General features: G+C 34.4%; 1 protein-coding gene across 3 annotated transcripts in view; it reads right to left on the bottom strand.

The window, feature by feature from the left end:
* The window catches only part of LOC145678893 (uncharacterized), a 199,220-nt gene that overhangs the window by 50,365 nt on the left and 122,643 nt on the right, over positions 1 to 26,212 (bottom strand). For all 3 annotated transcript variants that reach the window (XM_081749476.1, XM_081749475.1, XM_081749477.1), the window contains exons 2-7: positions 19,372 to 19,467; positions 15,094 to 15,246; positions 13,408 to 13,602; positions 9,901 to 10,020; positions 2,624 to 2,735; positions 612 to 735 (exon numbers count right to left, since the gene is read on the bottom strand). In XM_081749476.1, the coding sequence (XP_081605602.1) occupies positions 612 to 735; positions 2,624 to 2,735; positions 9,901 to 10,020; positions 13,408 to 13,602; positions 15,094 to 15,246; positions 19,372 to 19,390 (723 nt within the window). In that variant the 5' untranslated portion in view covers positions 19,391 to 19,467. The remainder of the gene's footprint in view (positions 1 to 611; positions 736 to 2,623; positions 2,736 to 9,900; positions 10,021 to 13,407; positions 13,603 to 15,093; positions 15,247 to 19,371; positions 19,468 to 26,212) is intronic.

Here is a 26,212-nt window from a genome sequence, read left to right as displayed (position 1 = left end):
AATAAACAGGGATGGAACTTCGGAGTCTTTGCCTTGCAACATTAATACTCAGTCCACTTACACAAATACAATACAATACAATACAAGAATCGCAACATGTAAAATAAACTTTTCTGAAAACGCTACGCTACATAAGTCCACCTATGATGAAAAGAAGAAACATTAAAAATATAATTATTAAAATAAACATCTTCGCATGTTTATTTACATTAAGAAAACGTATTGTTTCGTCATTTGAATGAGCTTTACAAAAAATTTAAAACAAACCTACATTAAATAAGTAATCAGTTTATTTACCCTGGAAAACGAATCTTGTTCATTTGCTGCAGTCAACATTCTACTTTTGTTCTTTTATTTCACTCAAAACACTTGCTTCAGTGACATGTTAAAGATGGTTGAAGTATTGCTCTCGAAGCAAAGTTTTTGAACAGCTCACTTTTAAGACGACCACTTGATGTAAATTGTCAAATTCGTGACACATCTGTTCAGAAAGAAACTTGAGGTTTGATTTTAGAAGGTGATATTGTAAGGTGGTTTGTTATATATATGTTTGTGAATGTATGTGTATGTGTGTAAGTGTTCCATAGATTTATCATAAATGAATGTGTTACCTGAACATCTGTATCGTCTTGAACGACCCGTGTGAAAGCTCCATTATCCATGTTCTTAATAAGGCCCTTATTCAACAATTCATCTAGCAATGGCTGTATCTCCTCTTCTACCCACTGATTTTCTCTGGAATACAAAAGCAACATGCATAAATACACATCAAACCAGAAAATAACATTTTTCCTTTTAAATTTTCTTATTAAAATTGTTTTTGTTTGTAGGTACAAGTATTATTAGGTAGACAACTACAATTTTATTTCTTTCAACGAACAGGAAACTTTTTATTTGTTTTAATTGGAAAATCTATCTTTGATTGAAAGTAATAAATTAAGGTTATCGAGAGCCTGAAGCATCTTGACTTTTATAGGGAAATATTCTTCTAAATGAACGGGCATTACATTGCTCTATCTCACTCTGTGAAATTACAGTAAGACCTCTCACAACCGGCAACAACAGGACTCGGCCACTTCCGGATACAAGATTTTACCGGACAATTGAGTATACACTATATTAGAGATGGCCAATGTCAACGGCGATCTATTAGTCAATATACAAATCGTGAGAGGTAGCCCTTGATGGTCTGTCTCATATTGTTTGTATTGATCACTGCTATTGTTTTATATTTCCTCTAGCGAGCTAGTGAACAGATAAGTATATCGCCGGTGATTTCTGAAATGAAAAGTAGCATTCAAACCTAAAAGGTTGACCAACCCTGCATTATATGTTTTAAGAACATATCTGTTTATATTTCGTGGCACCACGTGAACTGACGCCAGTTTAAGTTTCTATTTTATATTCTTCCATTAGTTCCAATCTGCTGACTCTTCTCGCCATTTTCTCCAACAAATCAAGTTTTGATGTACCGTTAAAACATTTCTTTTGCGTTTTGCGAAAGTAGCTATAGCGGCATCACGAGAACAAAGATTTTAAAACGTATTTGTATAAATTCAATATAGCGACATGCGCTGAACAATTTGCGAATGAAGTTTGTTGACGCGAGTTCCGGCTGTGTAACTTGAGAAAGAAAGAAAGAAAAAAATAGCCACTGAGCCAATACTGTGTGAAACAAGTGTGTGAAAAATTCGTTCTGGACTTGCCTGCATGAAATAAATCGCAGGTACACAGGTAACATTGTTGGATGCCGATTACGAGAGATCTTACTGTATGAGCTTAGAATCCTCCTTGCACTCTCCCTAATTTTTTACGTTTTTCTTAATATTTCAAAACGTAAGTTCACTATCGAAATTTACTATCCAGTATATTAGTACTTACGAAAAGTAATGCAATGTATTTCTTAGTGATTTCAGTTTTTATTCACCGTTTAATGAGCTAAAAGATTTAAATTAAAATGTGACTTCGTATACTTCGAAGGCGTATTGCTGAACAACGAACAGGATCTTGAAATCACTAACTTAAAACCATTATAGTCAATAGTATTTTATTTATTTATTTATTTACTTTTTAAAGTAGGAGTAAACTGTGCAGCAAAATTGCGACAATGTTCTTAGATTTTTAAAGTCTCTCATTAGCGTTTCACGCACTAATACCTATGAAATACTATAAAATCCATTAGTTATTAATCGACATTTTAGACTTTTTATGAGTAATACGATTTTAATCAATTGGAGTGCCATATGCTTAGAAGGCATACTATTTAAATAGAGATCAGTATAGAAATCACTGATTATTATAATCCATGGTATTTTGTGTAGCAAAACGTCGACAGTATTTAAAAACTTAAAAAAAAGTGCGGAATAGTTGTGCGCCAGAAGTGGTACTAAAACGCTAGTGCATTTGAAAGAAAATGAGAAATTATTTTCCACCGAGTTCTAAAACAAAATGGCGTACGTACTGAACAACCTCAAAATGTCTCCAATATGGAGTGAAGAGAGCTTCTGTTGTAAGTTAGTTTGATACAATATAAACACTGAGTTGCTCACACCACTAAACCATACAAACATGAATTGTGCACAGCATTTTCAAAAACAAATTATGCATAAATTGCAACCCTTACCTGGCAATATCAGCTACGGTAATAGGATTTGGGTATGAAGATTCGATGAGTTCAAGAACCTTTTCTTCTGTTAGCGCAACCTTTTTACCCAATATACTTTCGTCCGCTGACACTACAAACAAATATACGAAAAAAACTACAATTTTATTTGGAAATATAAAAGTATATTTTAAACAAAAATACTGTTAGAATATATGTAACCAAAGCCTTCAATAACAGGCTTTAATCTATACCCTTGTAATCTACCACTATACCCAATATGTTAACTGTTACACTTTTCATCAACATAAGCAGGTTCTGAATTTAAAGATTTTGTTGTTAGAATTTTCTATTCCTATGCTCATTACTTGTAGATTGTACGCACAAAATATTTTAATATATAAGATTATTAATTATTTTGTGGATGCAAGATTTTTTTGCAATATATTAAATTAAATGTTTGTACGTCTGTACGTTTGAGATTACATATACCATTTTCTACAAGCAGGTCAAATATCATTCAAATCAACATTTACCAGCAATTAGATTGTGTAATCTTCACAATCAGTTAATTATGAAGGGTATTAAGATTAATTTTGTTATGCTTTATGATTTATATGTCTATAATTCGAAATTATTATAAGTAACAATGTTCAATGTAAAGAAATATGCTTTGAAATGTATACATCAATAGTCACTCCTGTATCTCCATCTTTACCTCACCATTTTTTCATGTATTTACACATCATTTGTATTATTCATATTAGTACTTTTCTACTTTTTGTATTCCTAGCATTATTCCCTTGTATTATATTCATGTATTCACACATCCTTCTTATAATTTGTTAATACTTCTTTAATGTCTTGCACTTGTAGATTTTTTCACTTAGAATTTTGTATACTTTTTTTATTGTAATTTAGCTTATGTATTCTTTTCCTTGCCACTTATTAAATGGAGTTCTGTCAAGGGTATTGATATAAATAAATAAATAAATTTAATTATTTCACCTTTGGTTACTGAAATTCGTCGAATTAATAAACAGAAATGTCGTCTAATTAAGATGTTATCGACCTGATGCTTGCAAACCCTTTGTAAAATATCTTCTTGAAATATTTGAATTATATACTTACATTATAGGATATAAAATATATATTTTTGATATTATTGCATTTTTAGAACTTGAAATCAGCAGATGTTGAAGTAAAAAAAAATATATATTATTTTCCGCGAATTGGATTTTCTACGTATGCTCACTAATTCGTCTTCTACTTTGTGTAACAATAACAAAACTTTGTCTAATGATAGTAGTTCATTTTTCAAGGTATTATTACCACCCAACATAAACAATTATTAAGAGATTCAATCCTAGAAACTCTGTAATAATTTGAAATATTTCTCAACTGAACTTTAATTACACATTCCAAAACAATTTGAAATATACATATACAACTTAGTATTCTGTATGCTATAACAATGTCAGTTAAAAATAAATTTCTACCTCAATATCAATGGGAATCATGCATTAAAATTGTTTTAAGTATTATGTTCAAAATATCCAACGTCAAAAATAAATACATACAGTATATTAGCACAAAGTACACTGTATTGAAAGGAATATACTAATCATGGTGTGGTGTATACTAAGATATGTTATAAATACAACATTAATACATTTTGCACACCATGCACTGATTAAGTTAATTTATTCAGTGTTGTATTACTAAATTTACATGCTGAGTCATACAAATACTTAAAAGAGTATCTGTATCACTGCACAATAAAAATCAATGCATTTTCAATATCTGTCTCTGCAAATAGTACAAGTAAATAACATTTAAGTAATAAAACAAAATGATATGAAATCTTTCGGTTTAACGTCCCACGATTACGTCCTTTAGGCTACAGGAGACGAATGATTAAGGCAAGTGAATGATAATGGAAGAATTGGTGGAATGAAATTGTAGGAGGAAACGGGAGTATCCCGAGAAAATCCACGGGCACGACTTCGTCCACCACAAACTTACTTGGCCGGGAATCGAACCAAGAAAAATACGCACCAGAAGTGAGCGCTCTACCACTGGGCTATCGTGCCCCAAGTAATAAAACAAAAAAAAATGAGATCTTTAACTTTTACGTCCCACGATTATCCTGGCGAGGCTAAAACAGACGGTGATTACGAGAAATTAATGAAATTGTGGACTGAAGAAAGTGGGAGGAAACGGGAGAACTCCAAGAAAACCCATAAACACGGTGTTTGACCATCACAAAGTTCAATTGGCGCGAGCTGAGATCGAGCCAAGAACCTGATGTACCAGAGATGAACGCTCCACCATTGTGCCACCATGTCCCAAAGTAGCAGAACAGTCATTTGCTGCTTGAGCATAATAATAATAATAATAATAATAATAATAATAATAATAATAATAATAATAATAATAATAATAATAATAATAATAATAATAATAATAATAATAATAATGAGGAAAAGAGTAAATGATATTGGAGTTATAGCTTTTTGTTGCAAGTAATAAATTCTGACTAATTATAATATATCATTCTCTTTTTTTTTTTTCGTATAAAGACGTAATAATAGTAACCAAAGTTTAAAGTATGGTAATAAAATATTTTCATATTTTATTTTCATACTACGAAACTCAAAATCTAATATATTCATTCTCACAATATAACAAAAGATTCTTCATGAAATTGATTTCTTAGCCAGTGAATATTAATATTTAGAAATTCAACCACAAATAATGTAAAATACAATTATGAACTACATATAAACATTAATCAGGATTAGATTTATTTATATTTTATTTAATAAGTGACAAAAAGTATTTCAATTTTCCTTTTTTAACAGATCTAAAGAGAAGCACACACAAGTAGGGTCATTAATTAATATTAAAAAGTCATCAAGCCAGGATATTTACAGTTAGTTAAACACAAAATGTCAATTTAATTCAAACCTGTATCTGGTTGAGCTCTTCCTATCGTATACAACACAGCGCCGTGTCGAGCTACGAGAAGCACAATTAACGAAATTATTCCGTTCGTGCAGTAACTATTTGAATAATTGTAAATGCCTAATTCAATACAAAATGTGTCTCCTTTTCTAATATGGTAGATCAATTGAAAATATAGAAACAGTTTCTTCTAACTTCGTTTTTGTTAATCAAAATGTGATTTTTATTTTATTTTAAATGAGAATAGTATAGCTATTATTTTTATTTACAATAATGACTCTAAAAGAAACTACAGAAGAACTAAAAAGTCGTCTCTAGACAGATATTAAAAACATAAGTGTTACTACTTCGTTTATAGGTATTGACGCTTTTAAGTTATTGAAGCATAAAATAGTCACTGATTAAAACATGTTACAAGGATGTCTACGTTTAAATTATCCTACAATAAATTTTAATTTCCCTATACTTGAAGATCTACTATACGAAACAAACACAAGAACAAGAAGAAAAGCGTATTTTCATCCTTCATTTGTTTTTTTTTCTTTAAAAAATATAAACCACAAAAACATATACATTGTACTTTTTTAGATGAATTTATCCGACTTCATTTAACTTAGCGTTGATAGATCTTGATCTCCTTGGTACGCATGTAAAATATTCTCTTGTGTAGATCTTTGGTTTCGAGTTGTGAGCCATTAAAGTTGGTAAAAATTGGTAATATTTTTGAATAATAATAACCACAAGGGCTGATTTTGTGAGGGCAGGACACTTTTGGTAACCCAATATTTAAAGGTGGAATCCTCTCCCCCCCCCCCCTTTCCTCCCAGTATAGTCCAGTCGAGGAAGTATTAACAAAGAGGAGTAATCATTTCTGTCGTAAACTTCGTCGTGCCTTTATTTCAATATTAGGAACAGCATTCTTATTCCATATAAAATGCCGTTTTCAAAATGATGTTTTTAATAGAGCACCGAAGTTTCAACCAACGCTCTGGCAGCACTGATATGAAATGTAAAGATCAATGTGGTGCGCAAAGTTGCAGTGAAATTCACAAATTTTGAACTTGAATTTCTTTTAATGCCTTGAAGCGAATTTGACTTAGGTCGTGATTTTCGCAGTGGAGAGAATACAATAGAGCAATGGACCGAGATATGGGGTGGGAAGGGGGCCTTCATCAAGCAGTTGATAGAAAACAGCTGAATATGATGATATATTTATTCATTGTTTGCCCCCCCCCCCCATATTTTCTTCAAGTCGACGTCAATGATAATAACAATTTATTATTGACTGACTGATTAAATCAAGAAGTTATGGAAATGTCAGGAAGTTACAGTAAGACCAATCATTATCCTACAGAAATTGTCCCTAAAAGTACTGTGACACAACTTGAACAGATAAACGCAAAATATCTTTTTAAAAATCTACAAAAATCAGTAATACTAGACCTGTCATATGGTCAGAAAGTTATTTGGAGAAGAAGAACTCTTCAAATAATCTGCACTTGCCAGAGACGGCCGTCATATTACTAAGCTGAAACCAGTTTAAATCGAGATAAAGCAATAATAATATAATAATAATAATAATAATAATAATAATAATAATAATAATAATAATAATAATAATAATAATAATAATAATAATTGCTATTTAGAAGAAAAATACATAGAACACCCTTTTTATTACATGTTAATTTCAAGCATAAAAAAGTAAATAATAAGACAGTTGACTAGCTATGTTGTAAATGCATTGTGTACTTAGAATAAAGATTTGCTTCTGTAAAAATCACTGAAGGACGAATTTTTTCCGCCATAGGAAAACTTACTGGTGTAAGTCTATGAACAAAGAAATCACACACATACATGTACTCCCACAGACCTGCTATAAAGGGTGTTTCACATAACACCAGTACCCCACACGCATGAGATTCAAATAACACTTTAATAGTAACAATGAAGTAACTAACAATGGATAATAGTAACGTTAAACAGTTATCTGTTTATAAGAGACGCTGGAAGTGCTGGCCATGGACATACAGGCACTAGAGATTTAACTAGAAATGATTAACCGGTACGTGAGGCGTACCGGTTTTGAGTAAGACACCTTGTATATAGATATTTCGTAATATATATACATATTCTTTAAGTGATTTTGCTACAGTACTTTATTATAGTGGGCAGAAAACATGGATATTGCTAAGAACTTAAAGCAACTAGAAAAGTTGGGTACGGAGTAAAATAAAATAAATAAAAACAAAATAGAACGTTATACCAACGAGGAAATATTTACAAGAAATGGGGAGATAGTTAAAAGGAGAAAAGGAGGTTAGAATATTACTACTTGATTCAGCAGGGAGTAAGTACAAAATTAATAAGTAGTTATAGGATGTTGTCTGAAACTAAGTTACCACAAGATGTATTCTAAAGAGAGTGATAAAAGGTACAGAGAACGAAAAAGAGAAGTACAACATTCCAATCTATGGGCAATATTACAAAAGACTGTTCCACATAAGTTCGACCAATGTGATTTCTTCCTCCACCTGTAGAATAATGGATGGCCGCGTCTGTCAGTGTAGTGCGTGAGCTGTGAGTGTTTTTTTTTTTTTCCTTTTTCTTTTTTTTTTCGCTAGGGTGAAAATCCTGCCCAAACTAAGTCGCTTTTGGTAGGGTTATGACGTGGCCCTTTAGATTCAAAATTTAGGGTTAAATGAGCAAAACGCAGTAAGAACAAGGGTTGTGACATTAGCTTGACTTTAATTAAGAATGTGATCGACAAGTGTAAGGATTCCGTGATCTTAACATTCGGTTTTCCAACAAAGGGGATAAGAACACTGCCATGTACACAGGACATCAGCAGTATGCAGGCGAAACTCCATAGAATGGCCATGCGAGAGAGTCTTCCGACTCAAACGCAGATAGTAAATAATCTAAATGTGTCTTTGGGAAGTGTCAACCGCACCTTGTACCTATGACTGAATCATGAAAAATGTTTAAGGCTACTGCTCATCTCCTTATTGATATTCACCGAAGGAACGCAATACCGGAACACCGGAAAGCTGTACGAGCGTCATCTGGCAAACAAAAGGTGGCGGTGCGTCACTACATTGGATGAGGCATGGGTGTATGTTTCTGACTGCGGCAAATCAAGAGTCATTAGGTACAGGGACCAATGGCGCGAAACACTGTAAAAACTAGGTTCGAGCATCCAGAGCTTTCCCGAAAGAGTTCATGGTGATTGCCGGCTACTGTCCTTGGGGCAAAAACTGAAGATTTGTAGGATAAACGACTGCAAAAGTCTTCGCAGTATTACCAGGAGGAGATTCTGAGGCCGATCTATGAATAAGACCTACTAACTAACTAACTAACTAACTCTATGTACTATGGGACCCGGAGGTTCAATGCCGCGTTCACAAAAGCTCTCCACTGACTTCTATCCTTAGCCAATTAGATCCAGTTTCTACTTTGTATTCCAATCCTGCGAGATCCATCTTAATATTGTCCTCCCATCTGCGCCTAGGTCTTTCTAATGGTCGTTTTCCGATTGGTCTTCCAGTCAAGACTTTGAAAGCATTTCTACTTTCTTCCATTCTAGCTACATGACCTGCCCACCTAAGCCTCCTAGACTTGACGACCCTAACAATGTTCGGTAAACCATATAAATTATGTAGTTCCTCGTTATGAAGTTTCCGCCTACTAAAAATAGGACCTACTAAAAATACGAAAATGAGTTGAACATGAGTTGAAGATTTATCCAGACCATACACTTCATCTCCTCATACACGTTATCATACACCTCACGATCGTCCGTCGCATTCCACCAGGATATGAGGAAGCTACCAGAATACAGACTATTTTTTTTCAATGAAATCTCCAGACGCAAATCCCATGGACTTTTGTGGATTTGGACTACATAAAAGGGCTTCGGGCAAGAGGCGTGTGAGAACTGTGAGTAGAATATGGAAAGCTGTGCAAGAGGGATGGAACAAGATCTCCCTCGTTGTTCTCCAACGAAACCATCTGCAATGGAAACTACGTTGCCAGGCTATCGTTAGGAACCAGGAGAAACACATCGAGCACTGCTGCACTTGATACCATGGGTTTTCGTAATTATTCGATAAGTACAATTTGATCACATATACGCGGAACAGCCTGTGTCAAAATGTCAATTCTATCATTAAAACAGAAGGCTGTTATGTTTAAAAACTTCCGATTTGCGACGAGCGACCTGCCTGAGACGGAAGATTTCTCATGATGATATGAAGACGTTTAACTGTAAACTAGAAATACAAAAATATGAATCGTGACATTGAAGAAGTGAACATTTTCTGAGTACTTACATGGTCTTGTAGGTGGAGCATGAGACTCGTCTAATTGTTTTAATTCTACTTCCAGCTTCCTTATACCGACGTACCTATGTTGCATTAGTTTCATAACTTTTTTAATAAAACCCACGTAATCTGAAATAAGAACAAATATAACACAGTTATTTATTATGTTAAAACTCATGTCTTTCTTCTTTCTTTAATTTTTATACATAACCTACAGACAACGAACAATTCAGAGGAAAAGAGCCTTCTGGTACAGAGTATCCGAAGATTACTGTTCAGTGAGAAATTTGGAATGATACGAAAATGTTACGTCGATCCGGTACTGCATAAAACTTACGACAGTGCATTATAAGGTAGATGGTGTTACTGCTTGCTCACAAATCTTTGATATTGCCTAGCACCATTTGAGTGACAGTAGTATCTGTATTGGCCGAGTAATAATGGTGTTAAACAGTAATGTTCCTTATGGATCATCTCCCATCACCCTTGAGGGACTGAAGACAGGATTACCCAACCATCGCAAAGCCCAGTTCTGCAATCCTTAGGAATGCTATGATAATATATCGCACCGTGCTCAAATATTTCTTCAGACTTCTAGAGTACTTTTTCGTATTGCAGTAGCAGGAGTTGCAATGTCTTGAGTACATCTTCGTTTTTCATACAATTTTACCTAAGCGTTTTACACTGTGAAGTAATTTTTCGAACACCCAGTATTTGCATGATGCTATTAAACAAATTAACACAGTTCCCAATTTATTTCTATAGACCTGAAGGCTGTGAAAGCAGTTTATGATATCGTCAGTATTGCACCTTCAAATTTCCTCACTTTACGAAAAATCTTAAAACATCCATCCTATTTACATTGCATTCGGTTTTCTTTTAATAAAAGCCGTTAATAATCTAAAGACTATGTAATTCTGCTGTATCTTTTACATAAGCAATGGTATTATCTGTATGGAATCCTGAAAATTTAACCTCGCGTTAAGTTTACATTATTAGCATTATCAAGTTTATCTTATTTTAATGACTTCTAAACTGAATTATGATATGCAAAGAACGCATTTTAAACACCTTGTGATCTACTTCAATTTGTGTCACTAATAATTTTGGCAACTTTCCTCTCTGTCTTGATCAGAATTCTTGCAGAAATGAATTTAAAATTTCAGATATTACAGAAAATTAAAACAGAAAAAAAGATAAGGGTGGCTACCACCTATCAAAAATGAAATATATCTTGCAATTGCAACGTTCTTTTTTCTCAACCTTTAACGGGTTATAATATTAAGAACTGCAATCATAATCCAGGTCAAATATTTTATTTTATTTTATTTATTTATTTACTGTCCTATGATCATGCACCGAGTTAACCCTTAAATTGCGAGAGCGCCAAAACCCTGCGTCCCGTAAACTACGAAGCCATTTAAGCCGATTTCGTCGAGTTGGAAAAAACGTAACTTTTAATGTTTGGGTTAGTATTTCGGCCTCTTTGTTCTTTCATTCTTCAAGATATGGTTCTTGCCATTCTTCTATTGTGATATCAGAAGCCATTCAAGCTCTTTGCGTGCGATAATATACAGGATTCCAGTGGTACGAAAGTTATTGTGGTCGTATTTCGAAAACGAAATATCCGTAGTTGGGCCTCCATATTTCGAAAACGAAATGTTCGTGATTTAAGGGTTAAAGGAAATGGCGGTGATGAGATAGATGATAATGGTGTAATGAAAAAAGATAGGAAATGGAAGAATCCCGAGAAAACTCACAAACACGGGTGTTTGTCCACTACAAAGCTCACTTGGAGCTGACTGAGATAAAATGAGAGACCCATGCGCTAGAGGTGAGCGCTCTACCATTAGTCACTGCGGCCTCTTTATTTAGTTTGTAATAAAGATAAACAACTGTATTAAATATTAAATTGCATTAAATAATATTATTAGTTACAAGTCAATCTGCAACCAAAATAGCACAGACATAAGTCTGAATCAGCCTGTATTAAATTGTAAATTGAAAGAGTAAATTATACTAAAGTAATGGTTATTTTAACACCGGATACATTCCACAAGATCTACGCATTATAAAAAATCATCTAAAAGTGTAAATCGTCCAAAATACAAGTGATATCAAACAGTAAAATTTACTAAATTGAAGTTCAAAACTCTTGTACTTATCAACGCGCCATTTTTCGAATAGTATTTTACGTACAATTCTCCATGTCACTCTTCTTTATGCCATTTTTGTCAGTGCTGACAGTGAACAACTAAATAACTAAACTGCTAAAATTGGAAGTAATATTATATATGTTCTGCAACATCATTGTAAGTTAACTAAGACTTCCAAATTTCGTAACCCATTCTTTCTAGGTGTTCTAACGGAAATAGTGAGAAAAGTCGCCGAAATTATTTGGCAGAAATTAAAGACAGAACACAACTTAGAAGTAGGATTGCCAACTCTGGAAAATTACCGGCACCCCTCAAAAGTCACTATGATATAGGTCTAAGTGTGAAGTATCTCTGTTCGGACCCATACATGGGAAAAAAATATACTATCGTGGACAAAAGTGCATTAGCACTTGTATTCTGCATATCCTTAGTACACTCATTAATAAGCTTAATAGATACACTGTGCTAAAAATGATAAACTGAAGCCGGTAATGATCATTATATTGTATTTACCAGTAACTGTCACTTCTTTAAAATTCGAAACAGATGAACAAAAGTATATTAATTCTTACGTGACAATTTTGGATTTACAAAATGAAATTTACTCTTTAAATTTATACTTCAACTACAGGAAATTGCTTTAAGAAGTCCTACGGAAGGAAGTTAGAAGTTTAAGAGAAGTTGTCATATGCAGCAGCTAGGAATGTGAAACTAAATAATGAAACAAACATTGTACTAACGAGATGCTTAGGAGTTATTTGCCAAGAATCGATGGACAATTTAAAAACATGTTAGATTGCACATGTTATTTATGGCTACATTTATGCCACACATTTATGACAAATTAGACACCTCTGTATCTATTGTTGAAAACAATATTTCGCAATAAAACGTATTGTTATCAATTTTCTTATGATAAATAAATAAAAAAAAAAAAAAAACTGCCATAGATGAAAAATATATCGCTTAATGTATAATATAACAAGAATTTGTATTTGTAAAGGCACTATTGAAGAATTTCGACATTCGATGTTTTATTCTGAATTACAGATTTCAAAATATCGGTCATAAAAGAACAGGTAAGAAGTTTGTACCTGTCGCCGGCGTTAATCAAAGTAACAGCAGTATTTCCGGCCAGGTGGGTGAAATGCCGGCCAATTGGCAACCCTACTTACAAGAGCTTATATCATATAAAATACCTATTTTATTATTAACATTTATATTTATTCTTCTTTTTTATTCATTGATAGGACTCTATGTTAAAAACATGTTACATTGCACATGTTATGCTTCACAACCCCTGGCAAGCGAAAACGCCACTTAAAAGCATAAAAGATGTTAAAGAGGGAAACGTTTCTACCTCTGGGGAACTCTTGTGGACTGACGAGCTCCTTGAAGAACTCCTGAGCTGCTGTTGGCTGTTCAATTTCAGGGAAGCCTTCCTGGAACCAAAACTGTAGTTGACGACTCTCTTGAGTGTGCAGTCCCGTCTGTGCACTTACAAGGAACACTCGGAACTCCAGAGACAACTGCGCTGGGATTCCATTCTCCTCCTCTGGAAAACAAATACGGTGTAATATTTTAGATTATATTTCTTAATACATATTCAACCATTCTGATATGTGTATTACTGACTATAGTCACAAGAATATAGAAACAAGGAGGTATGTACAGCCAGAAACAATACTAAGTATAGGCTGGAAATATAAGAAGCGATAGCTTCAACCTATACTTAATATTGTTTCTGATTGTACATTGCCTAACCGAGAAGCTTAATTTTTAGATTTTTAGAAATTTTTACAATTTGTACAATTTTTAGAAATAAGCCCTTCACATATACTGATAATACTAAGATAATTTCAATTCCCCTAACAAGGGTTTTTGTTCCAAAGAAACAATTTCGTAAATAGATATCTAAATTAGAGAATAGCCAGTCTTGTTTCTTGAAAAAATGGTCATGAAATTAAATCAAACAAAAATAACTTCTCTTTGTCTAATTGAGACCCTTATTTATCTAGAGTCGATCCGCTAAAATGTTCTACTTAACGGTTGCATAAACTTAGTCTTTTAGGTGACCATGTTTTTCCGAACAAGAAGGCACATGTTCATCGTTTGTGTGTTATTGAAGAAAATCAGGATTGCGTAGAAGAGATTATCTAGTTTTTTATAAGCGAAGTTTATTTTCATTTTCCATTTTATTTTCATTTTAATATGACAAAATAATAATAATAATAATAATAATAATAATAATAATAATAATAATAATAATAATAATAATAATATCGTAGTTATAATGAATACACGGAGTGGTGCGCAACGTGCTTTCGCTATCAAAGTATTTTATAAGAATAAGGACAGTGTAAAGGGGGAACGCAGAAAATTTCGCCGTCATGTTCTATCACCACATGCAATTAAAACATGGATAAGTAATTTCGAGCAAACTGTTTTGGCAATGAAAAAGAAACCTCCAGGCCGTGTGCAAACAGTTCGTACACCAGACAATATTCAAGCTGTTCGAGATGCTATCATAAGAAATTCACGTCGGTCGATCTGTCATCACTCAGCATCTTTATAGTTACATAGTTCAAGTGTTCGAAAAATATTAGTGCAGGACTTGCAATACCATCCATACAAGCTGCAGATCATCCAGGAACTGAAACCCAACGATCATGTGCGACGATAATTTTGTGAATTAATGCTTCAAAAGATTAAGCTATCTTCATCTTCAAAAAATAAGTTGTACTTTATAGATTCTAAAGTGGCAGTATTTTTCCTATTAAATAAAGTAAATAGTTTTAAAAAAATGTTTTCATGAAATTATTTTATTTTCAAAATTTCCCGCTTTTTGAATCACCCTGTATATACGAGATGTATATATGGATTAAATTACCCAATTCCTAAAAACTAACTACTGTTTCTGTTATTGAACTATTTACAAACAATAACAATAATACTATGTAAAGCGGTGAAAGCGTAATGAGGGTCTTTAAATGAACAGAACCAATGTCTGAATTAGAATGATTAATCCTATTGATAAAAAACTTACCTGGTGCTATCTCCTTGTTAATGATAATTCCCTGATGATCTCCACCAGCGACGTGGACTTTATTATTTCCTTCTTCATAATTAATCTTCCTTCTTTCGATTAACAAAGTCGTTGATTTCGGAGTTTTCTTCTTCGGGGTCATAACAATATGTTCTGGAAGAAGAGAATCAATTAGATACAACAATGTATACAAGATTACCCTCCAACAATACAGTAAAAAATTTCATGTTAGTATTAATACTCGTATTTCTTTTAATATTAGTTTTCTGACATAAACTCTGGGCAAAAATAATTTTAAAAAAAGGAAATTCAAAACACGAACACACACATTTTTCTCGGAAACTCACACACTTTTTTCTTTTAATGGGATAAAACTTTATTTAATAATGTGCAATTCATTTAACAAACTTGCAATTTCAACTATGGTGTAACACGATCATTTTAAACTGGCAGAGGTATGTTATTAGATTATGCCTATACGCTACGAGCCAGGCACGTAGCCAAGGGGAGGTCCGGACCCCCCTCCTTCGAGACCAGAATTTAACAAAATTAAGGAAGGATGAAACAAAATGAAATTAGAAAAAGAAGGATCGCGTCAAAAAATTTTAAAAAATCAGGAAGCTTTTGGTTACTCTTTCTTATGAGGAGATTTGTATTACTTGCAATACATGGTAGCGAGATAAGCGAGATATCTTGGAAGAGTCAGGGAATTTGAAATTCCTAGAAAAGTCACAGAATTCTCAGAATTTCTAGAAAGTTACGGAATTCTCAGAATTCCTGCTGCTAGTCAGGGAGGGTCAAGCTTCCGAAAGTATAGTACCGTTGTGTAAGCTTCCGAACGTATAGTACCGTTGTGTAACAGCGTGGGCATTTTTTATCATAATTTTTCGACACCTCATCCTTGCAGTATCAAACATGTTACTTCAAAAACAATTTTCTACTGCTTCTTTAACCTGTCATTTGGAACAGACACTAGTTGACGGAATAATAAAAACAAAAAATTATGTGGAAAGAAAGTTCTGTTAACATTTGATTCAACAGAGAAAGGAACGCAGATATTGTAAAATATTTTACAAGACATTATTGAGTATGTACTTTTTATAATAGTGAATATACGCTTTTTATATTAGTTGAAATCATAATGAAAGGAAAATTGTTATATTTGAATGAACAGAGGAAGGACGCAAATATTGTAAAATCATATTCAACACTTTTTTTTTTAATCGTTTTACTCGAGATTTCTTCATAGTTTCTTATTAAAATACTAACCAACATATCCTCATTTTATTGTTCTAACAAACCAATATATGTTGATAGTAAAGTAGTTTAGATTGATCGAGCTTCTGGGCATTCAGAATTTAATGTCACGCTCCCCCCCCCCTTCCCGTTACGAAATCCTGGCTAAACGAACCAATATATGTTCCAGTAAAATAGTTTAGAATGATCGAACCCCTGGTGTGATGACCACAGTACTTCATGTCACGGACCCCCCCCCCCCCCCCCTTCACGAAATCCTGGCTACGTGCCTGCTACGAGCAGTGATAAACAGTAAGAGCCAAGAAGAGAGGAAGGAGAAAGATGTAGAGAAGTGTTAGCAGCGTGCGAGTACTCATGAAGTCATGAGTAGTGATGTGAGGTAGAAAATTTTCCATTTCAGAAAATTTTCCCCTATATTTTTCCGGAAAATTTCCCCTATTTTTTTCCGGAAAATCATCCGTTCTAAACAAACATCAGTGATAAAGTAACAATTCCTCATAACCATAAAATTGATTGACTTAATGTATAGAAATGTTAAAAAGTGGAAGATCGTTCAAACAGTAAAAATTTTCATAGCTAAGAAACTTTCCGATACTATGTAGAAACAAGTGAAACAATATTTCATGAATTAAAAAAAAAAATCTGTCGTGTATGGAAAAAAATTTTAAAAAATCGTTATGTCGGAAAATTTTCATAATTTTGAAACATAAAGTAAAACATTTTATGAATCGGAAAGTTTTATTTTTCTATAGAAACAAGTGAAAGGAATTTTCATAGATCGGAAAATTTTCATTACGATGTAGAAACACGCGGAAAAACTTTTCATAAACCGGACAATTTTGATTATGTGTGGTGATATTAAGTGGAAAATTTAACTGCACATTGAACTATAAAATTGAATTTCTGTAGAGGAAAGTTAGTCAGCAACAAATAATTTTCCAATTAGCTCTCCGGAACCGGAAAATTTTCTAATACTTCGAGTTGGCAAGTAAAAACATACAGTGTTTCTCTCTCTCTCTCTCTCCCTATATATATATACAGGGAGAGAGACAAACAATATATATATTTGCCAATTTAGAGTGTTAATTCATGAAAACTACGATTTCCCTAGTTCCCCCTTACAGAGGCCTCATCCGATTAGTTATCGGTGGAAATGAAAAATTCTTTTTCTGCTCCATAGTTTCCAAGCTACTCCAACTAAACAAACTGAAAATTAACGACAGACAGAACATCCATACGTATGAATTATGAGTCAATTTACATATTCTGCAAAAAAAAAAAAAAAAAAAAAAAAAAACACCTTTGGTTACATTTGGCAATACAGTGTGGTTCCTAATGTACTTCAATCGTTGCTTCCTAGTTTAAAAAATATATGCATGAACAAGGTTTCATTTTGGTATAACCATTATTCATATATCGCTTCAGGTTCAAAAGCTCTACTATTGCAAACTTCGGGTTGCATTGTGTATTGGACACCCTGTATATTAAAAAGTACAAATGAAAATATCATTTTTTAACTTTCTCAAGTAACTCTTGCTATAAGAGCCCGTAAACAGAAAGCACCTCACTGGACCATATCTTGTACGAAATTATTGGAGTCAAGATTGGTGTACCCTTCCTTTTAAGACCTTAAAAAAAAAAAAAAAAAAAAAAAAAAAAAAAGAGAGAGAGAGAGAGAAGGTTTTCAGTTCAACCTGTTTACACGTCCTCAGTGTGTTCACGCATAACTTCAACATAGGTAGGACTTTGACTATTGTTTTTCTTTGAAAGAGGAGGCCTTATACCTTCCTGATGACCCCATATAAGTTTCTGTAGGATATGATGGTAATCTTTGGAGCACGACTATAAAACCTCTCAACAGAGGCTGGATTAATTACGGCAAAATAGCATACTTATAAACAGCCATGCATTCGGTAGAATTATTATGGTTGCATAATATCGCAAGGGTCGTACTGCAAAGTTTCGGAACAATTTCACAGTATATTATATTGTCTCTGCAGCACATGTGTAAAATCGGTTTTCCTATCAGTTTTACGTGTGTGGAACGTTGCTTCGCCACTAAACAGCATAAATTCCATCAAAGCACTCTTTCACGCTACCTGCAAGGAACATCACACACAGTAGTCCATATTGGCGGCAACATTCCACATTTATCAATTTTCAATATCCACATATGAATGGCTGTTTTCTCATAATTTAACGGAGGTTATGCCACATTATTGACTGTGGTCCAGACATTTCCTGGCTTGGTCTTTCCGTTGGTACTTATAAATATCATGTTATTGCAATCTTGACCTGTTGCATTGTTTCAGCTGATGTATTCGACCTCTTACAACCTTTGGCAACCTGTACACTACTGACTGTTTTGAATTTATGCAACAACAGTCTGATGTTGGCCCTGATGGGAGCGGGTAAATGGAATTTACGCGTGAACATTGTTTGTTTCTCTTGGTATGATAGTTCTACACCTTCTGGATAAGCAATCAATTCTGTCTGTACTATGCCATATTCTATCCTTATATTAAATACGGAATTGCCTTCTGGGGGTCTTCGTCAAAACTTCAGACTGCATTTATATATTATTGTTATAGATTGTAGAATTGGTTTTGCCTATATATATTTTTTCACAAGTTGTTAAAAAAAGACCATTGAATTTTTTTCTAAGTATTATATCTATTTTATACACTGACCATGTTGTACAAGGGTGTGTGTAATATGGTCCACAGAATGATTAATAAATCTAATCTAATCTAATCTTTTAAATTCTTCATTAAGAACAAATGAAAACAGCTATTTTCACAAAAATGGATCAAGACTTTTCGGTGAAAAGTCACATGTACAGAGCAGGGCAATATCCTATTCTAAATTTTGTTTACTCTCTCGATTTCAGAGCGAGAGCCTCCACCAGTCTACATAAACGCAACCACGGATGGTCATGCTGTATAGCTACCTCCTTCCATTTTTGTAAATTATGGAATTTCATAACTAAAGATTCATTCGACTTATGGATCGTTCACTTACCTTTTGCATTCTCCTCCATTTTGGCTGTTGTTCAGCGATGTCCGTCAACAGAGAAATCACTAGATTACTACAAACATTGGATTTGGATTACGGCGCCTATGAAAAGAAGGTAAAACTAATATTAGAATGAATACCTTTGTATTTTTGTTTTGATTTCAATTAACTGTACACCTTTAAATTTATAACTATGTTTCAATAACTGAACATATAAAGAGCAAAATTATCAAGCGCATTCATAGATGGAACACGATTTATTCAATGAATGACTTTTCTCATTACAGAAAGCGGAAACACGTATGATTGCAATTGCTTCAATTTTGAGATACTTACTCTTTATCTTATTTCTAGACACAGAATGCTAGGTGTCATGATAACGAGTTTGTATAAACATCATGATCAATTATTGCAAGAATATTTTACGAGGGAGGATCAGAAACTAAGCTTGAAAGGCAGATATTTCTAAGAGTTTCGTCTGTTATAGAGGAATGAAGAGTGTGTGATAATTTTACTACATAGAGTTGGCAACTGTGCAGAATTTCAGTCACCCGCCACCTATGGCGCTAGTTGTAGGTAAACACAAATGGCGACTCTTTTGGAAAACTGGTTTCGCGGAGAAGTCCGCTCAGTTATTCGATTTCTGTGGACGACGAAACATGTAGCCGCAACTGAAATTCACCGGCAGCTAGAGGTTACAAGGAGACTGTAATGTCTCGTCAGTATATCGCAGAAAGGTGTCGAAAGTTTGCAGTTGGTAGAGAAAACGTCACCGACGAGGAACGCAGTGGCCGACCCAGCACGGCATCAACAGATTTAAGCACACCTGACATGGAAGAGCTGATTCAGGACAACAGAAGGATCACATTAAGGCATCTGATGGTAGAATGGGGAACGTCGTTCGGAAGCGTTCGTCACATTGTGCACGATATTCTGCTTCGATTCAGACAAGAAGGTGAAACATTTTGTGACAATTTGGCTGAACACACAACGACAGAATTTTTACCAGGAGCGAATCTTCAAACTCATCCCACGATGCGATAAGTGACTCAACCAATATGGAAACTATGTCGAAAAATAACCTAATGTATGTACTATCTGTCGAATGTATTAGTTATATGAAATAATATATACACGTTTCACTGCAGGCTTTGTAACTTTATTTTCTGGTCACCCCTCGTACTAATATCTTCACTGTTTCTCGTCATTCGACAACTTATATTCAAATATAAATAGACAAGAAGATGTTTTCTTAGCTATACTATACACCACATTTTAATCTCGTTAAACATATACATGGAATACAGTGCCTCACCTTCAACTAAAACTCTATGCATGATGTATTACGTAGAAGCTGTTCTTTACTCAGGTAAAAAGAGAGTTCATCTTCTGAGGTAATATCTATCTATCTATCTATCTATCTATCTATCTATCTATCTATCTATCTATCTATCTATATATATATATATATATATATATATATATATATATATATATATATATATATTAAATTTTAGAACACAATATAATATTAAAAACTAATGCTGAAAGCTTATATTACAGTTTTAGAGTTTCCAAAAGACTACTGAGTTGATGTACTAGATCTTGATCTTGATCTTGGACCCAGCCGTGAGTTTTTATCTATTATTATGAGCCAGCCTTATAATAAGGCCTCATCCCGGCGAAATTAAAATATCGCTAATTTTATAGTAATTATGTGATATCTTCCAATAGATAAAAGATAATCAAAACGTGGAAAAAGAGCGCCCTAGACAATATCATTTGACATCAGATACCGTTATCACGACTCACTTGTCTGCTTTCGATTTCGAGCCATTTTGAAAATCGGCATTTATTTTCGCGTTTCTAAACGGCTGAAAACGGAAAGCCACTAGGTGAATTGTGATAACGGCACCTCACGCAAAATGATATTGTCTAGGGCGCTCTTGTTGCACATTTCGATTATCTTTTATCTATCGGAAGATATCACATAATTTCTATAAAATTAGCGGTAGTTTAATTTCGCCGGGATGAGGCCTCTTAACACTTCGTTGGTCGCGCCGTCCACCGTTACGTGAGTGGTCGCGCGTTCTACTATTGTAGAACATCAGTAGTTTTCTATAGTGTTATGACTTTTAGCAATATTCGGTCTTGGGTATGTATGTTATATTATAATACAGGTTTTAAAATATTTTTTAAATTATTTTATTTGATTAATACAAGAATATTGACAAAAATAAACATTAGGTATATCTTATTTAACATATTAACAATTTTGAACAAAAATCTAATAAATGTTTAGGTATAAGTGTTGAAATAGCAGTATAAACCTTCTATGATTGAACATACAGGTAGAATGATTTGGCGTACTCTTTTGGAATGATTGTCTACTCCAAGCAATCGCCACACACGCTTTTCTGGTGGTCTGGGCACACCCATGTTTGACATTTTCCACAAGTTTTTTTCTTGTCGAATTGTTGTGAGAACGGCCACAAAAGAAACATTTTCCTATCCCGAAAGTTCTGTCTTGTGGTAATGTAACACCTTCGCTGAAGCCAAGCATAAGTCTTCTTCTGTATCGAAGCTCTTTTGGCAAGTATTCCATGGCTAAACGTTGGCTTTTCGCTGGTTTTATCAACTCAAAAATTAGATAATGTAGAAAATTCTTGCGTCTGACATTCTCATCTTTCTTATTTGTTCTACAGATCATTAACACCAAGTACGTTCATCATCAATTAGGCATGAAAATAATGCCTTGTGGGCCAAGTCTACGAAAAGCTGATATTATATTCAAATTGGAAGTTCATGAGTTTCTTGGCTTTATGGGATCTACATACCAGCGAGAAGGTTCTAACTTTTCTCTCTACCGATATAAAACGCACGTATGTCGAGAAAAGGTGGTGTACCAGGATCCGTGACTTCAACACTGGATTGTACTGCAATGTTTTACCCTTCTTCCGGTACAATGTCTGGTACATCTTCGGTATCACTGCACCCAACTGTTTATTCAACAAAATCTTCCTCGAGCTCCTTCATGTCTTCGATCCCAAATACACTTTCAGTCACTTTCTGCCTCTTCTAACAAAAGAAGCACCTGTTCTCTGTTATGTGCTGACATTTCAAATATATATACAAGCACGTATTCCACAAAAATAACGTGAAAACGAAATAAATCACAAATACGAAACAAACCAGTACGCCAATAGTCGCGCGATCTACAATAGTAGAACACTAATGAAATCATGTAACAAACCGAAGCAGGTGCAATAATATGGGCTGAAAATAGACTGGAATGTACAAAAGATTGTCAGAGAAATGTACATAACCGCTCAAGGTCGAGCGTGTTCCCAACCGCTCAGGATTTTAAAAATAAAACACCTGTTCTACAATAGTAGAACGCGCGACTACTGCAGTGTTAAGGGTATTATCCTCTATTACCCTTTGGTTATTATAAGCTGAAATTGATAACTATACATTATTAAATAAATATTTCCTTTTATTTTTATGATTTTTATTGTGTCCAATAAAAATTCTTAGAGAAAAGTAGTTGAATTGTTAGGTCTTGATTTCACGTCACTAAATGGTTGCCTTAATAGTCTTGCTATTATTTTTAATGGTTTGTAGTCTATTTTTGGTACATAACGTTGTGTGTTACGAGTTGTTGATATAGTTTTAACATTCGTCATTTGGAGTGGCATTGTTGTGCTCGTAAACGCCTGGAATTTTTCAATGTGACGGAAGTTAGTGTTATTTATAGGTTAAGGAATAGGTCAATTAAAAATGAAAAGAACACTTCCGATATTTCATTAGTGTTTGTGGGGGGGGAAAAAAGAACATTGGGTGTCAAACAGAAGAAATTAACACTTCCGACATATTCTTCTGTTTGAGATTCTGTCCAAGACTGTCAAAGGCAAAGAAAAATTCTGCCTTTAAGTCAGCATAAAAAGAGAAAGATAAAGAAAAAAGAAAAGATAAAATGGTTAAACCCTTTAAAAAAATTGAATGATTAAGCCCTAACACAAATACAATTCGTCACACAAAAGCTACTGTCCATCAGAAGATAATGATATTGCGTATGGGGGACAAATGCTTGGTATATACCCATTATCTTCTAGAAATGTTATTCGTGTCATTGCTGTAGATTTATTGTCAACAACTTTTGATGTCTTATTGCTGTAATTCAAGAGAAATTATTAGGAAGACTGCATAAATGCGTCTATAATATGATAATGTCGCCCACATTGTATTGGAATGACGACAGCTGCTTTCCATAAGCTTTGTTAGGTAGGTGATCACACCACTTTATTCCTATTCTATCGGACTTGTGCCCTAGGATTTTCACCTGATCAGCTCTTTATCCAACAATATTAACGGGAACTCCTTTGATAATGAAATCTTGTAAATTGACCTGATAACTCCGAATGTTTTTTTTTTCTCTCTCTCTCTCCCTCCCATCCGTACCTAGGTCTTCCTAATAGTCGTTTTCCGATTGGTCTTCCAGTCAAGACTTTGAAAGCGTTTCTACTTGCTCCCATCCTAGCTACGCGACAGTAGAAGTATACCCACTCATAGTCCATTTTTGACCTTGAAAGTACTTACACTTTTGGTACTCTATGTACATATTGTCATTGAAGTAATGAGTATTTTGATTACTCTAAGTACTCTCGTTGAAGTAATAAATTGAAGTACAAATGTTCAATTGTAATTGAAATATTCATTACTTCAATGACAATATGTACATAGAGTACCAAAAGTGTAAGTACTTTCAAGGTAAAAAATGGACTATAAGTGAGTATACTTCTACTCACGACACCTGCCCATCTAAGCCTCCTAGACTTGATGACCCTAACTATGTTTGGTAAACCGTATAAATTACGTAGCTCCTCGTTATGAAGTTTCCGCCATTCCCCATTCCCGTTCCTCTTGGGTCCGAATATTCGTCTCAGGATTTTATTCTCAAATACTTTCAGTTTATATTCTTCCCTCAAAGTAAGTGACCATGTTTCGCAACCATACACAACATCAGACATGATTATCGTTCTATATATTTTAAGCTTCAAATTCGCGACGACAAGAGATTTTGAACCAAATAATAACACGAATTCCCTGCTTTTAGTCGACATTTAATATGGAACCAATGGTTCCAGAAACGTAATATACCACAACGTGGAGGATTTCAACGCAGCCGCGTCATACGACGGACAGACTTCTTGTGACCAAGAATGTGCAGCACCATGTTGACATGGTCTGCAGCATCACGGTGTCTAGCGGTACCATGGCAATACGTTAGACGACGACAGCTGCATTCAATATCGTCACACCGATCCGGCACTGGATGTTATGGTTGGGGTGCCCTTTGATTCCGTACTCACCCACGTCTAATATACATTGACAAATCTTTGACCAGACAATGGTACATCAACGAGGCGTTGAATTCAGTGTGGTCCCTCTACGGAAAATAAATTTCCAACAAGATAATGCATGTTCGCATGTGACACGGAACATCCTACACTTCCGGTATGGATACGATGTTCCAGTACTCTCTTGGTGAGATCATCTGATCTTTCACCAATTGAATACACTTGGTCATAATTGCTTAACGCCTCACACACCAATTATTTCCTCTAGCTACAATTGATGATCTTTGGTAACGCATGGCGTGCCATATCCCAACAGGACATCCAAGGCCCCTTCCTCTGTATGTCTTGTGCTGTAGCAGTTCTGCACGCTTGTGTCGCTACTGTCCTCTAGATCCTTAACTAGGTTTTGTATTTCTGTCACACATCGCAAAAAGCAATAACCATTTACCGTGTACATTACTCCTCCTGTCTGCCAGATTTCGGGTTAATTCCTATTCTTCTTGGTATTGTATTTTTAATGTCAAGCAGTGTATGCGAGAACATCAGAAGTCGATGCGCTAACCACGCATGTCGCAGTTAAAGTGAGCCATTTGTCTGACCACAGCTCTCATGGTCTATCTGTAGTAGTATGAGCCCAGTCATTATTTATTTATTTATAAACAAAAGTTCCAGATTCAGCCAAAAAGTGTTTTACACTGGAAATGTTAACATTATTAACAACAAAGAGAGAGGATACATTTAGGGTAAAGTGTATCAGATGATATATATTAAAAATAGTGCTGTTGTGCACAAGACAATATGAGCCATAATTTTTGCCACGATATTGGAGAGGAGACAGAGCTTCTTCAACAGAAACATATACATTTTTCGAATCCGTTAAATCATGGTATGTAAAAGCAAGGAAAGAGTGTATAAATCCGAATAACAATAACTTTTACACTACTGTCAAATGGTATGCTGCAGAATTCGCTGTTTTTTATACATTCACCGAAGGATGTTATTCTGAATATTATGAATTGTAGTTCCATCCCGTTCCTGAATCGGTTGAGGATGCTTTTTTGATTTAAGGTTCGGTTTAACTTGTAACAACAAACACGGATATGGTAAGTGAGACGAAACCTCGTAACTAGCCACTTGTGTATTTACTTAGCGGCTCGACACCCTCTCTCACCACGACAGAGGAGGGGGACAGACGAGGATAAAGAAAGATGAGTGTTGGCATTCGAAGGTTTAAAAATAGTCCACAGACAGAAGGAAGGGGTTGTTGAAAATCCTTTGCTATTATTGGAGTTGCCTTTCCCAATTGGGTCGCTGAGCAGAGCTTTACGTGTCAGACCGGCACCGCCAGCCAATCAATATTCAATGTAGTACACTTTTGTACCACGCTCAACATGCACAGACTGTGTCCACACTAAAAATATAGAACACATGGCAATGGATTAAAATATAGATGACACAAGTCAAACGAAATCTTTAGTTTAACGTCT

Source organism: Thermobia domestica, chromosome 2, assembly GCF_964235325.1.
Source record: "Thermobia domestica chromosome 2, izTheDome1.hap1.1, whole genome shotgun sequence".
In the NCBI taxonomy this organism is placed as follows: Eukaryota; Metazoa; Arthropoda; class Insecta; order Zygentoma; family Lepismatidae; genus Thermobia; species Thermobia domestica.
Note: the sequence above shows the minus strand (reverse complement) of the source record. Positions and strands in the feature narration are given on the sequence as shown.